Raw genomic sequence first — 13,930 nt, 5'->3', positions numbered from 1 at the left:
TCTTACATTTTCAGTAGTTTGAAAAAATTGTGTCTTATTCCAAGCCATTTTTACCCTGCATATCAATCTTGGATTAAGTTATAGATGTTTCTTCAGGGGCACTGTAGCTCAACTTGTTGAAGTTTAATGCCAGTTACTCTCAAATGAGTTAGAAATTGTAGAAGTCAGATCAATCGAGAGCAAAATATTCATTTTAAGTAAGTTTATCTTATACAAGTGAGTTTTCATTGCTTTTAATAAGCACAACTTGCTTAAATTGTTTGGCCCTTTTGTCAAGTTTTTGATATATCCAATAGTTTTGACTGAACATATTACCTCTGTCTGACAAATCCCAGCACATTTGCACCTGCCTGTTACCACAAGCATTTTATTGATGACTAATTGCCCACTTGCACCAACATGTACATTATTTATATTTATTTTTAGGTTTATACAGTTTTGAGGTTATTATATTTCTATGTGTATTTCTTACATTTTCTTCTTCATTCTGCCTTTCTGTTCTTTCTTTCTATCTATCTATCTTTCTAATTATCTATCCAGTTAGTTTTAAGGCCTTTTAACCTCTTTCAGTGGCTAGAATTTACACCAAATACACCAAAAACAATTGTTTAGCTTTATAGATATTTAGTTAAGAATATTTGACTTATTTCTTGTAGGGCTGCAGTGCACGCACGCACGCACAGACACACACATCTGGTGGGGATCTCTGCCGGAAAAAAAGAGGCACATCACAGATAGGACAACGAAGCAAACTAATTCTCTTTGATTTATGCAGTTAGGATATGTTGTGACTTCTCGGGACAGTTGATAAAAAGACAAATTTCCCCTGGGGTGGAAATATGTCCACAGGCGGACAGAGCCTCCACGCATTGTGCTGGGCTCATCTTTCACATGAAACGCGCCGCTCTCCGATATCTTTAAAAGGTAATTCATCAGCGTGCCGCTCCCCTGACATTTAGAGCACCCTTGGCTTTGCCCCTTTGTGGAGCAAGACTGCACACCAAGTAGGGAAACAATTATGAATGGGATTTATGAGGCATCTCGGTGTGAGATCATTCCTCAACTCCCTTCCACCAATACCTCCTCTATCATATGACCCCAACCCCCAACCCCTCATGCACCCATTATTCACACTGATATACTCATGATAAGGAGCTGTCCAGAGAGATCTGCGCTTTAAGCCCTGTATTATTACAACATTACAGAAATGGGTACATGCGTCGACTGTACACACGGAGCAGATATAAAAGGAACATTGGCCTGTAATACATCATAGTGGAGCAAAAGTGGTCCCTCATAAGAAACTCATGATGGAGCTTAAGCTCTTGGCTGAGTCCCTTTGAAGAATCATAATCATTATTGCCATAATGCGTCTGCATATTCTACTTTTTAAAACGAGTGAGTAAGTGGAACTGGTGTAGTTCAATTCTGTTTACTTTGACTTATAGGTGACGTTATTCAAGCAGACAGGTGGGAAACATATACAGGATTGAATCTTAGTAAGTTAATATCCGGAAAAGGATATTCTCCCAAAAGTCATTTCTTTAAAGAGAAGGTTATCACATCTTCTGGCCACATCATGCACTAAGGTGAGAAACCATAGGTCATTTCAGTTATAAAGGTCACTTCACTCTAATCCACTAGTTCACTTGCCCTTTCAGCCATGCAGACTGTCGGACAGTTAGGTTTGAATTCTTTCCTCATTAGTCTTCCTCTGAAGTTTGTCTTTTTTCAATTCCAGACCAAAAATAATGAAAGTGAATAAAATTCTTTCTGAAACGTGACTAAAACAATCAACAACGTGTTTTACTGGTAAACGTGTCCCAGTTACAGTAGATAATTTGAAGACCTCACTGTGACTAGTTTTCAAAACCCTACAGGTTAAAAGTATCTTTGATGTGATTTGTTTGACACTGTATCAACACCATCACCTTTGCTGCACAATTTGAGATCATCACAGACCTGCATCTCTTCGTCTGCATTTACTACCTCCTCTCTCTGTCTGTCTACAATGTCAGCCCGATTCCTGTACATCTCGTCCGCCTCTCCCGTTTCCCCCCCCGTCTCCTCTTGCTTCAGGGCTGCTTTGTGGCCTGGCTGAGAGTTAAAGAGCCCGAACCTCAAACCTTTCATCCTGCAGAGGAAACAGCAGCGACAGGAACTGGCAGCAGCTCACACAGCCACAAAGAAAAGCTAAAACAAAGTCTAAGCCTTTGCAGAGAAAAATGTGTCTTTTTGTGGCCTTGGTTGAAAATAAAATAAAATCCAGGGGATACTGTATAACCCCGTTTGTATTTGGTTCCAGTCTTCTTTGGAAAGCATTCTCCAAGAAATGCTTTGCAAGTGAAGCAGCGGCATTAACTAATTATAAAAAATGTAATTAATCATAATTAAAAATCATTTGAGGGAATCAAACAGTCACTCAGGAATAGCACTTAAGAGTGTATTTGTTGCTGAGATACCGGAGTTTTCCTCAACGGCAGGTTGTGTGTGTGTGTGTGTGTGTGTGCGCGCGGGCGTTGGGGAAGGTCTTTTTCTGAGCAGAGGTGATTATTAATATACACAGAATAAGACGTAAGGGAGAGATTTCACCACAGCTCCCGAGTGCTCCTCCAAACAAATTTTCTAATTAAAGTAGAGCAGTAAATAATAAACACACATGAAATGTAATTTGTGAGGCCGGTGGTGAGTGAAGTGGAGTTTGTTGTGCTGACTGTTCTAATTAGTGTGCGGGTAAACGATAGTGCCCCTTCACCGGGCACACACTATCGGGGTGAGATGGGTGAGGGGCAGAGAAAGAAACATGAATTGTCTGTAACATTGAGAACAACAGAAATACAGACTGGAGTGTTTCAAATGTCTTTCTTCTCTTTTAACTTTAAATCATATTCACCTTACCCCCACCTCTCTATGGCTTTCTGGGTTTTTTAAACTTTCTCCATTTCTTTTTTTTGTTGCCTTTCACAGATCACTTTTTCTTTTGGGTTTGATGTTGAGAGGGGCTGAGTTGATCCCCAGCATGGTGTGAAATAGTTGACAAGGACGCTTCCTTCACTTAACCTGAGGAAGATTGAACCTGAAACGAATACAGGAAGTGTGTGTTGTACATGGACAAAACACACAAGTCTTGCAGTCGTTGCGAGTTCATACTGGCTGGCCTCAGGGGTTCGCACAATACACCATCTTTCACCAGGAGAAACCCCCGACTAGTACAGTAGTAGTGGTCTCCGAAAACAAAATGTACGTATTTGCAAATCTCAGTTCGCATTTGCAGATTCTTTCTGTACACATTTACAAATCTCACCCTGCCCTGCACTCTGAGGGTCAGCGATATGTCGCCGAGCCTCTCAAAGTTCACACCTAGCGTTTGGCGACTGGCTATCGGAAGACGATTTGAATCAGATCTGGGGCATTTGTTGGTGAGATGCACACATCTTTTGCCGTGCTGAAAATCAGGCTAAAACTCAGAAAGTGTAAACTAGGCTTAAAACAGATGAGTTGCAGGGACTGCGAAGAAACAACAGAAACAACAGACACAGCCCAACTGCATGGCACTACCAAAGGAGAGGATTTATTTATTTTCAGTCAACTCTTATGGCCAAACTCAGGTGTGAGTAGCGTCATCATCATCATCACTACCATCGGACGTCAGCTGTCTTATGAGAGAGAAACAGTTACAGGCATCTGATTAGAGGTTATTAGGGGTGTGATGTATGTGTTCAGTAATTCAGTATGGCCCTGGAAGAACGCTTTAGAATGGAAAAGTACTTTGAGAGGAAGATGGTTCCCCATCCCTGATACAGCTGGAGCGAATCTTTACAGCTTCTAACTTTAATTACGATGATGATTTTAATATGTTATTACAGACACACAGGAACGTGTGAAAAGTCCCTAATTGGAGCCACAGCACATATTACGACAAAGTGACAAAGCATAACTCTCATTCCTCTCATTGTCACTTTCCTTTGCTTTTGTGAACAGACCTGAGTCTGTCCATCAAACGCTGCCTTTGTCCCCCCAGAGTCAGTGAAGCGGAACTCTCTCCAGATCCATTTTAAAGAAGACGAGAGACATCAGAGGTACTTTGACTCAAATGAAACGCCAGAAATGCAAATCTCGCCTTTTCGAATCTCACATGACACTGCGTTGACTCTCTATCTGCTGTATCTGTTGCACTCAAATTTGTGCTGCACATGTACATGCACCCCATGCAATTTGCTCTTTACAAAGGTGAATTGGATACATTTTTTTTTTTGCCAGGAGCTTCCCAGAGGGGATCCAGCCACAGACCAGAGAGTGTCGGGGCAAAATGGAAGCTAACATTCAAAGGGCAGGGAGTACAAGGCCGCTGCTGCTGGTTTAAGCACTGATTAGAGTTTCATTTTTCCTTAATACTTACCTAATAAAATGCCTCTTGACTACCCTACACATTGTTTATACTTTTCAGGTATTACCCTCATTGTTTGAGATAAGTACTTCAGTGAATAACAGTGAATATTTTCTAACATTTATTCAATTATCTTTGGCAAAATATTCAGCAGGTAGCCATTTTCAGCAAAAAGAAAAGAAAAGAAGAAGCGGTTTTTCATCAAAAAAGCTCTAAAACCAAATGTACGCGACCTGCCAGACACCAACTGGAAAAATCTATCTCAAAAACTAATGGTGCACTTTTGAAATTGTTGGTAATGTGTAAGGCAAATCTGATAAAGTTGAAAGAAGCAGTGACTGGAACAGTTGGACAGGCAAGTATAGGGAAGGGTAGCAACGATGTTTGTGTGTAAGTGTGTGTGTGTGGGATGATCACTCCATGCAAATCATTTAAGCTCTGCTCTTTCATCTGCACACACACAGTTAGCCAGTCCTCTCTATTCATTTGTGATAACAGAGTTTCTCACTGTGCCTGACTACAATGGCAAACTGACAACATGACGTTAGGCTGCTGGAAATGGCGCTGCATGCAGCGGATTTAAACTTCAAATTTGATGAAAGGACTTCCCAAATTCACTGGTGGTTTTCTTTATAACCTGCTGGGAACAGTTTCTGCTTCTTCTCAGACAAACACTATACACACATAATTACTACTTCCCCCCCCCCCCAAAAAGGCTGATTTACAATATTCTACATTTTCCAACATGTTAATAATGTACAAGCACCTGAATAATGACCTAATCTGAATCCACAGAATAGTCACCAAAGAATAATTTGTGTATTCCCTCGTTCATGTCATGCTTATTTTTCAGTTATTTTAAGCACTTCATCCCCAGAGGCCGCTCCTCTATGATTATTCAGCAATTCACTCCCTCTTTTTTCACAATGTCTGTCACGTTCAGAGGGAGAATTCAACCAGTTTCTCCACAGACGACACCGCCCACATCAATATATTCCCCTGAGCCTATGTTGCGATGTCCATCCTGTAATAAGCAATGATAATTAGGAGAAAACTGTATGAATGTTTGACCTAAGCTAATTAGAAAGTTTGCAGACTTGGCAGCAGGAATCAGCAGTGGGATAATGAATCATAAAATGGTTCATTACTGCACTCAGGGAACACTCTCAATCTCAATAAACGGACACGGGGCCTAGCAGACAAATCAAACCAAGATGGATACACCGCCTCATTTAGCTGCTGAAAGGATCACAATAAAAAAGAAGATTTTTTTTGCTCTTAATGGTTGCTATTATTAAAGTGTCTCTTCTCCTCCAATCCCCTCTCACCCCTTCTTTCTATCTCTCCGTCTATCTGTGCCTTTCTCTCAGTCCATCTCCAAGGCCCCCCTTTTTGACGAGACTGAAAATTTAAGCTGCCGTTTTCTGGAAAACTGCCAAATTATTCAGTGCATTAACAATGTGTACAAATCAAAGCGAGCTACTCAAACTACATGAAGTGCGAGTGCTAATAAATAACACTTGAGAATTTCACTGTTGAACATTATGCATGTGCTTTCGGCTGTGCTCCGTTCTCTCTACACTTTTTTCTTTTCTCTGCCTTTCCTCTGGCCTCCCCCCCGAGGAACTAGTACTCTACCCACGCACACTACTTCTCTTCTGCTAATCCTGTACCCACACACATACTGTAGATCCAGACCTCTCCAGACCCAGAGGACAACAATCCGCCCACATTAGCTGCCTCAGACGTCCTCTCCAAGGCACCCTGCAGGCTCCCGATGGCAGGACCAGAGTAGAACACCACACAGAGAATGATCCACTCCTATCACCTCTCTTAAACTATTGCGACGGCCGTTGCACAAGCTTGATATCAAATCATGCAAGATAAGTTAGTTAAAACAGCGCTCCCCTGATTCAGCATAGCACGCACTCACTTTATAAAACTGATTTTTTTATTTTTTTTATTCCATTCATTCACATTATCCACAATGCAACTTGACTGCTGATCAGAGCTTGCGATTTAGAGGTTTAAGTGTGGTATGCTACAAATTGGCAAATGTAGCCTGGAGCCTTTAGCCGTCAAGCAGAGAGGAGGAGTACTTTCCAACTCCACACCCCCAGATGTTCTTATGCTGACTCAAGTGACATTTCTCAAGACGGATCGTCAGAATTCAAGCAGCTCCCTTCTGGAGCCACAAAAGTCTTTAAACAATATACACATAATGTACGCAGCAGTACTTCCCAAGCCCTGTAGACAGAGTCAAATCTGTCAGTGATGAGTTCCCCTTTGAATTTTGATCATGCAACATCTCAAGATTGATGTTTATAATCTAAACATCTGTGCATTGGATATTGGAATTTGGTGCAAAAGCGTCTTTAATAATTACTGTACATTTGGCGGCAACATGTATTTCGACACCAACGACCAAATCACGCTCACACATGCTCATAATGGAGTTGGCACAAAATCGTCACTCGACAATCTCGGCACAGCAGATTGCGCAAGGGGAGCTCACCGAACGACATCAATAGTAAACATGTCCACCGAAGAGAAGTGAAAAAAACATTCTAGGCTCTGTCCCACTCTACTCTAGTCTAGTCTCTCCACCAGGCTCAATCAAGAGGCTTTTATTCTCTGACTCATATCTTCAGACATGGGAACTAGAGCTGGAGCAAAATGGCTCCGGGAACAATGTGCAGGCCTGATTGCTCTATTGTGAGTTAGCTGTGGCCTTTGACATCTCCTCCTGAACCACGAGTGTCTAATTCAGACAAGATTTGTCTGGAGACACAGCTGGAGGCCATTGTTACAGACAGGTGCCATACACTGCCTGTTCAACAAAGAAGGCAAAGAGCTAGGCAATAACAAAAAAAAAAAGGAGGCCACTGTGAAAATGGCAGTCTGTCTGTGTGCACGAGGTTTTTGAGTCTTTAAAGAGACAGGGAGAGAGTGTCCAAAAGGTTAGAGGTGGGTGACAGAGGGAACACGCCAAGCAAAATCAGAGATGTGTTCCCTTTTGTCCATTTGGCAGCTGCGGACTAAGGAGGGTGTTACGTCCGCAGGGCAGCGCGGTGCCAGGCACGAAGGGCAAGGGTCCACAAGCGAGGGAGCCAATGCCCACGCTAAAAGAAAAAAAATAAACAAATAAATAAAAAATACAGCACAAATGTGGTGTGAGAGACCGTCTGTCATCTAAAATCATGTTAGTGTGTTAAAGTGCAGGCTGACATAAAGCGAGGGAGAGATTGAGCCAACATACTGCAGAGGTCGAGTCGAAACAAAACACTCATCCACCCATGACCCAGCGGTGTGAATGAAAACCAGGAGGAGACGTTTTTGTACATACATGATACATCTAAATCACTAATGTATTATTTTAGAATCTGATACAATATTGAATTCACTGTAACAATGGTTCATTTAGTGCACGAATTCAACAACGTAACGGTTTGAATTGGGAATTTTTTCATATGTCCTGTTACAAACCACTCAACGGAACAGCAACAAAGAAAAAGTATTTGCATAAACTTACAGCCTTTGTAAATGTCCGTGGGAATCTGGACGGCACTGGAGGAGTAGTTGACCTTGTTTTTAAAGTTGGGATCGTCCACAAACTCCAGCTCCACGGGAGACGAGCTCTCCAGCAGGCTCTCCTCTTCCCCATCCTCCGCCTGCATGCACATGTATAGACACACACACACACACACACACACACACACACACATACAATTCAGAGTGAGCACACGTACAGTGTAAAGGAGTGGATAGAAAAAAACGAGGGGAAACATGCAAATATGACACTCCATTTCTGTGGCTAAACAGTACCCTTCTGTGGCTTGTGGTACGTACGGTACAGCAAATCTGACCTTTCTCACGCAGAAAGTTGCAGGGCATTCAGATAATATTGAGCACAAAAATAGAAATTACTACTTTTGACTGCCTTCAGATTGAGTAAGTTCTATTTCCTTCGTCTCACCAGAGAACCGAGGCAGGTATCAGAGCAGACACCAAACACAGAGACTGATAGTACCCGAGATGACTATCACAGACGCACGAGGTGCCCGGCAAATCAACCCCAACAATAACTAGCAACCAACACCACTTAATCACTGTTTAGTCTCCCGTCCATCCGAATGATCACACATTTCCTAACAGACTGTCTCTTCCCTATCGCCTGTGATTTGTTAAAACAAATATCAAAACACGTAACGTGCTAACAGTGAAGAAAATGTGTTCTGGCCACCGTACACGATGAGAAAGCCTGACACACGTATTGCATCAGGAAAAGTGTCAGATATCAAAGAAAGCCCGACGATAAAAAAAGACAAACTGACATTTAAGCTTTTTATCTTGATAAGTTATCAATAGAGTACAATCTGTGCCTGTTTCCCACAGGAGGAAGGGATTGTGGGATGTGGGAAAAAATAATGGCAGCAAGATATAACGTCACTCCGCAGTTTATTAGCTTCTTCTTGATCTGATGTCGGTGCGTAACCCTGTTAGATACATACTTAGTAAACACACATAGCAAGTGTGCAGGTCACATTTACGCATGAACATTGAAAAATCTTAATGTACAACGCCGAGTCATGGACGGGTCTTTGTTAAATGAAGACAATTTAATTAATGTGCGCTCATGCACCGAGCTCCTTGTCACACTGCCATACAGAAGTAGCCCTCAGCACAGTCTGGCATCATGCCTCTATCATCCTTCATTAGCCTTCATTCGTTGAATATTTGTAAAACAAAACTCATATCTCTGGTCATTCCTCATGCACTCTGACTGCTGAAATGCAACTTTGACTTCTATATCTTATCAATGCAACAAATGTGCCGCCGCAATTTGCACGGTTCATGTAGAGCAGCATGGGGTTAACTGAATCTGATGTGATAAAAAATAACTGTTTTGTTTTGTTTTTTTGAGAAATTAAATCAAAACCCCATGTCCATGGCAGAAACTGATTGATGGGCCAACTCTAATTGACTATTAAAATGCAATTACAAGCTGTTGGTGGGACGAGCCGGAGGATAGTTGTGCTTAGGTCCTATTAAAAGTCAACATAAGAAACAATTCAGGAGACCAGCTCGTGAAAAATCTCTCAGTTCTACAACTCTTGACTTCAAGGTACAGGATAGAACAAATATGTCAGGACAGACTAGTGAGTCCAAACTTATACTTGATTAAACCTCATCAAATTAAATGTTTGGCAAAAGCAGTTATTATTTTTCTCTTTTCTCTCTCTAACTTTACATCTGAGAGCATTTTTAGGACTGAATGATTCAATTTAAAAAAGAAAAGAACATAACCAGGGCAGAAGTTTAAAGAAGTGTGTTTTGTAAGAGTTTATCAGTCAGCTCATTCAGATGAGGCCAAATCTTGCTGATATCTTGGGATTTAAGAAAATGGTCTTTACAGTACATACAGGGAAGTTTATGGACACTGTTGGTGCATCGTGTTTTTAGTCTGCACCTCTGGAACCTCACCGGGTGACGCGGTCTGTCACATCCAGGAGATTAGGAGGTGCACATTTTTACTCCATTGATACTCCTCGTTTCATTTATGAAATAAATAAAATAAAGTATGTGACAATCAGTAAATCAGTGTCGTAAAGGTGCTGCTATGATCTGCTATTGTTCCAATTGGATGTTTTATTTTTTAAGTTTGTACAGGTTTCTGTACAGTTATGTGTGATATACTGGCTGACTATCCATTCATATTGAACCTGATTATTTCAACAACACTGACTGGGAGGTTGAGTTGTTTGTTTATCACTCAGTCTGACACTAATTCTGTCAATGCCAGGCAAGGGAGTTTCTTTTCCCCTTTCTTTTTTTTTTCTTTCTTCAGAAGAGCCCAATCATAATTAACCAAGGCAGCATCTAATTAGGAGCGGAATAAATCTACACAGGAAAGACTGATTGGTTCATTTTCTTCAACCATCCACCACCTGTTTGGCTCAATTCATTACCCAATTTGTTAATTTTATCTCCCCATTCTCAAGGTTTAATTAAAGGCTGAAGAGACCAGAGATGACATTTTGAAGATTCCTGCACTCCCACCTCCAGCCAACCAGGGCTAACCTGAAACCTGCCGTTCATGACCCTGTGCGTGTGTGCGTGTGTGCGTGTGTTTGTGTGCGCTTACTTGAAAGAGTGCAATAGCATTATATTAATAGGTTGCTTGTGACACATATAAGATATAATATACCACAAAAGAAATAAATAAATATTTGAAATTTGTACCTAAGTAAATTACTATTATTATTGTTGGCATTTTTACACAGAATGCTTTCCTTCTCCTCTCTGCTGAAGTGTATGTTATAATTATTTATGGGTTATGAAATGTGTGGAGGCCGATCTCGTCTGTTTTTGCAGAAATACACACATTTTTAATCGGTGGTCAAAAAGATTTGAAAGTCACAATATCGTTCTGCTTGCATAAAACAGGGCAGTCCAGAAAGGCAGGAATTAAAACTGTGTGTGTGTGTAGTTAATAAAAATAACGTAATGTAAACTGATAATGTGTTCAGTTTTTATAGACCTAAAAGTCGGGTGAATATTAGTCAGTTTTACTTAAATTATCACATTACATTTTCATATCAAAGGTACAGTGACAAGTGGGGTATTATCAGGGTATAGTGTACTGGATGATGAACAGAGGAGACAAGGCTTGGATAAGAGAGCCTACCAGTCACTTACCTTTTCGTGAAACTCAATTCTCATCATGTCTCCTTCATAGTGCAGGGTTATCACTCCAGCAATAGAGACTTAATTGAAAAGGGCCACCGCGGGAGGAATCGAGATTCAGATAGGGACGTACTCGTGGACTACCGTCGGGGTTGCAGGGATGAGGAATGACCTCTGCCTGACCTCCGCCACTGTCTTTGGTAGGCGGTGGAGCTGGTAAAGTGGAGGTCAGGGGGTGTGTCACTGGCTCGGCCTCAGCGTGCCATGTTAATGATGACCGATGTTCTCCAATTAGATGTGCTGACAGGCCCTAAAGCGCTGTGTCATTAATCACACGAGTGGTGTGCACAAAGAGAAAATCACACCGTGATTTATTGCTCCCGCGCCTTCCTCTCTCACTCTCTTCACCTCTCTATCCCACTTTCTTCCCATCTTTTTGTGCTTTGCTGATCTGGGGGGGGGGGGGGGGGGGGGGTGATTCTTGCGATCCACCATGAAACTTAATCATTCAGGTGGGCAGGCGCTCTGAATGGGAGGTGTCCTGAGGAGGTACTGGAGTGTGGCAGTAGTGTGAACAGCGACTTTTGTGGAGGAACTTCTTCTCTGGATGACATTCATATTCTTCATTCTTCATTCATACTATTCATCATATACATGCATGTAAGCCCGATATGGCTCATGTATCTTGAAGGGCAAAGAGGTCCAGAGTGCAGGTCTCCGGTAGTTGACACGGTTAGGGACCGGGTGTTAGGAGGGTACTCTGGTAAATAGACTGGGGGAGGACAGCTGAAGTCACTGTCACATGCACGTCGGCCTGCTCTGGCTGTGTCACAGCAACTCACCATGAAGCAGCATCAACTCACTAACACACACAGACAGCCCAGGGGCCTGCGACCGGGGGAGGTGGGCATCAACATCGAAGAGGCCAGGGGGAGGGGTGGGGGGTTGCAGGAAAGGGTGGCAGGGGTGGGAAGTGAGGGGATTCGGGGGGTTTAAGGCAGGCAGACGGGGGAGTGGGAAGCAGTCCGTACTGTACTCACATAGTCTGAATCCGCTTTGGAATCGTAGTATGAAATGGCATTCTCCTGTGCAGAAAAGAAAAGTGAAAAGACAGATGATGAGAGAAGATATAGCAGCGCCGACTCTTCGCGGTGGCAAGCTAGAGAGAGTCATGGTTATATTCAATCACACTGTTCAGCATGAGAATATAATCAGCATCACAGAACACAGGAGGAGTAGTGTGATGTGGAATGACAGTCATGAGAAGGCGAGCAGATAGCTGCAGAGATACTGAAGGATGTAATGCATCTGGGAAATGCTATTGTCAATAGGATGCGATGGACGTGGCCCATGTTCGAAACTGTGTTTAAAACACCGTAGGAACATTCTCATGTGTTGTGGAGAATGTCAGTTTGTGTGGCGCTGTGGTATGAGCTCAGATGTAACATGGGGTGAGAAGAATAAACCCAGAACATTACTCTCTCTGGGAGTCTTATCAGCCTCAGCTGGCTGAGTTTTCATTCTGGGCAAACAACTCTTGCAGGAGAAAAGAGGCAGAGGAAGAAAAAAGAATGTAAATCTATGCCATTGTGTTTCCCTATTTTGCTCTAATTACCAACTAAACTTCCCAGTCACCAGCTGAGGCCCCTTGCCACCAAGCTCCCGGCCTTTTAACCCGAGCGAGACCCCATACCCAGGCTGTTAGCCCGTCCTCGTCTCCTTTAAACTGGTGTCCTTATCTCCCGGAGAAGCAGGTGTGAGGGCGGGCAGGGGCTGCATGGTGCGAGCAGCGTCTGTGGGGCCTGCCTCATTATCATGAGGAGGCTGGCTGGAGATGCGCTCTCAAGGGCACCACGGTGACTGATTTGCCCTTACTGGAAGAACTGTGGTCATGGTCTAATGGGGGAGAACAATTGACAGAGAAAGAGAGAGTCTTCTGTACAGGCACAGTCAGTCTTTCAACCATTTTACTCTGCACCTGGCTTTTCTCTGTCAACATCTTCTTGTCTTTTGCTCGCTTTCAGCATTTCGCTCTTCGTTGTTTCTCTGCTTTTACGTTACTCGTGCAAAAACACATACACACACACACACACACACACACACACAATACAAGCACAAGTATTTTCTTTCTCTGTCAGCATCTCTACATTCCACTGCAGAGGTCTTGGCTGGCCTCCAATGCTAATCAGACATTCAGTCATCAGCTCGGGTCAATCTCCAACAACTCACCAAGGAAACAGTACGATCGAAACTCACACTGACAACAAACATGGAAAAGACCAGCTAGGACGCAGCTCAAGTCTTTGGAAGATGAACGTGGACAAGACTGAGGAGGAGCCCCCCCCCCAGAAACATATCCTCAATTTACAAGCACTCCCTCTTTCCCTCCCCAGCTCAATAAGAGAGTTCAGGAGTGAGGATGGAAGGAAAGGAGGCGAGTGGAGGAATCACAGTGGATCGTTCAGGGAGTGCAATGGGTTAAGTTAGGACGGAGGCTGAGGTCAGGGGGATGAACTGAGAGGAGAGGAGAGAGATGGGTGGTGGTGGTGGGGAGAGAGGGGCCGGGACTAAAAATAGCCCGTGCCTCTGCAGAGATAGAAGAGGAAGAGAGAGGGAGAGAGACTGTGGCAGAGCAACAGTGTTGTTGTGTCTGCCAGCAGGATTGATCTGGAGCCCAGTCCTGCTCAGACTGGTCCCTCGCTTCTAAAGCGCTTACTCTCACGACTGCGGCATTACCTCTCATTATTCAGGACTATGTCCTGTAAATGAACACATGGTTCCTTACACCCGAGGGACACTGTCCAGCAGCTTTACTCGAATAAATAATACACCAAAAAAAAGAAACACCCGACATTA

General features: G+C 43.0%; 1 protein-coding gene across 3 annotated transcripts in view; it reads right to left on the bottom strand.

The window, feature by feature from the left end:
- cacna2d2a (calcium channel, voltage-dependent, alpha 2/delta subunit 2a) overlaps nt 1–13,930 on the bottom strand; it is a 149,549-nt gene that overhangs the window by 40,438 nt on the left and 95,181 nt on the right. For all 3 annotated transcript variants that reach the window (XM_035630481.2, XM_035630482.2, XM_035630483.2), the window contains exons 5-6: nt 12,115–12,159; nt 7,920–8,058 (exon numbers count right to left, since the gene is read on the bottom strand). In XM_035630481.2, the coding sequence (XP_035486374.1) occupies nt 7,920–8,058; nt 12,115–12,159 (184 nt within the window). The remainder of the gene's footprint in view (nt 1–7,919; nt 8,059–12,114; nt 12,160–13,930) is intronic.

This window comes from Scophthalmus maximus, chromosome 6 (assembly GCF_022379125.1).
Source record: "Scophthalmus maximus strain ysfricsl-2021 chromosome 6, ASM2237912v1, whole genome shotgun sequence".
Lineage (NCBI taxonomy): Eukaryota > Metazoa > Chordata > Actinopteri > Pleuronectiformes > Scophthalmidae > Scophthalmus > Scophthalmus maximus.
This window is presented reverse-complemented; position numbering and strand designations above follow the sequence as displayed.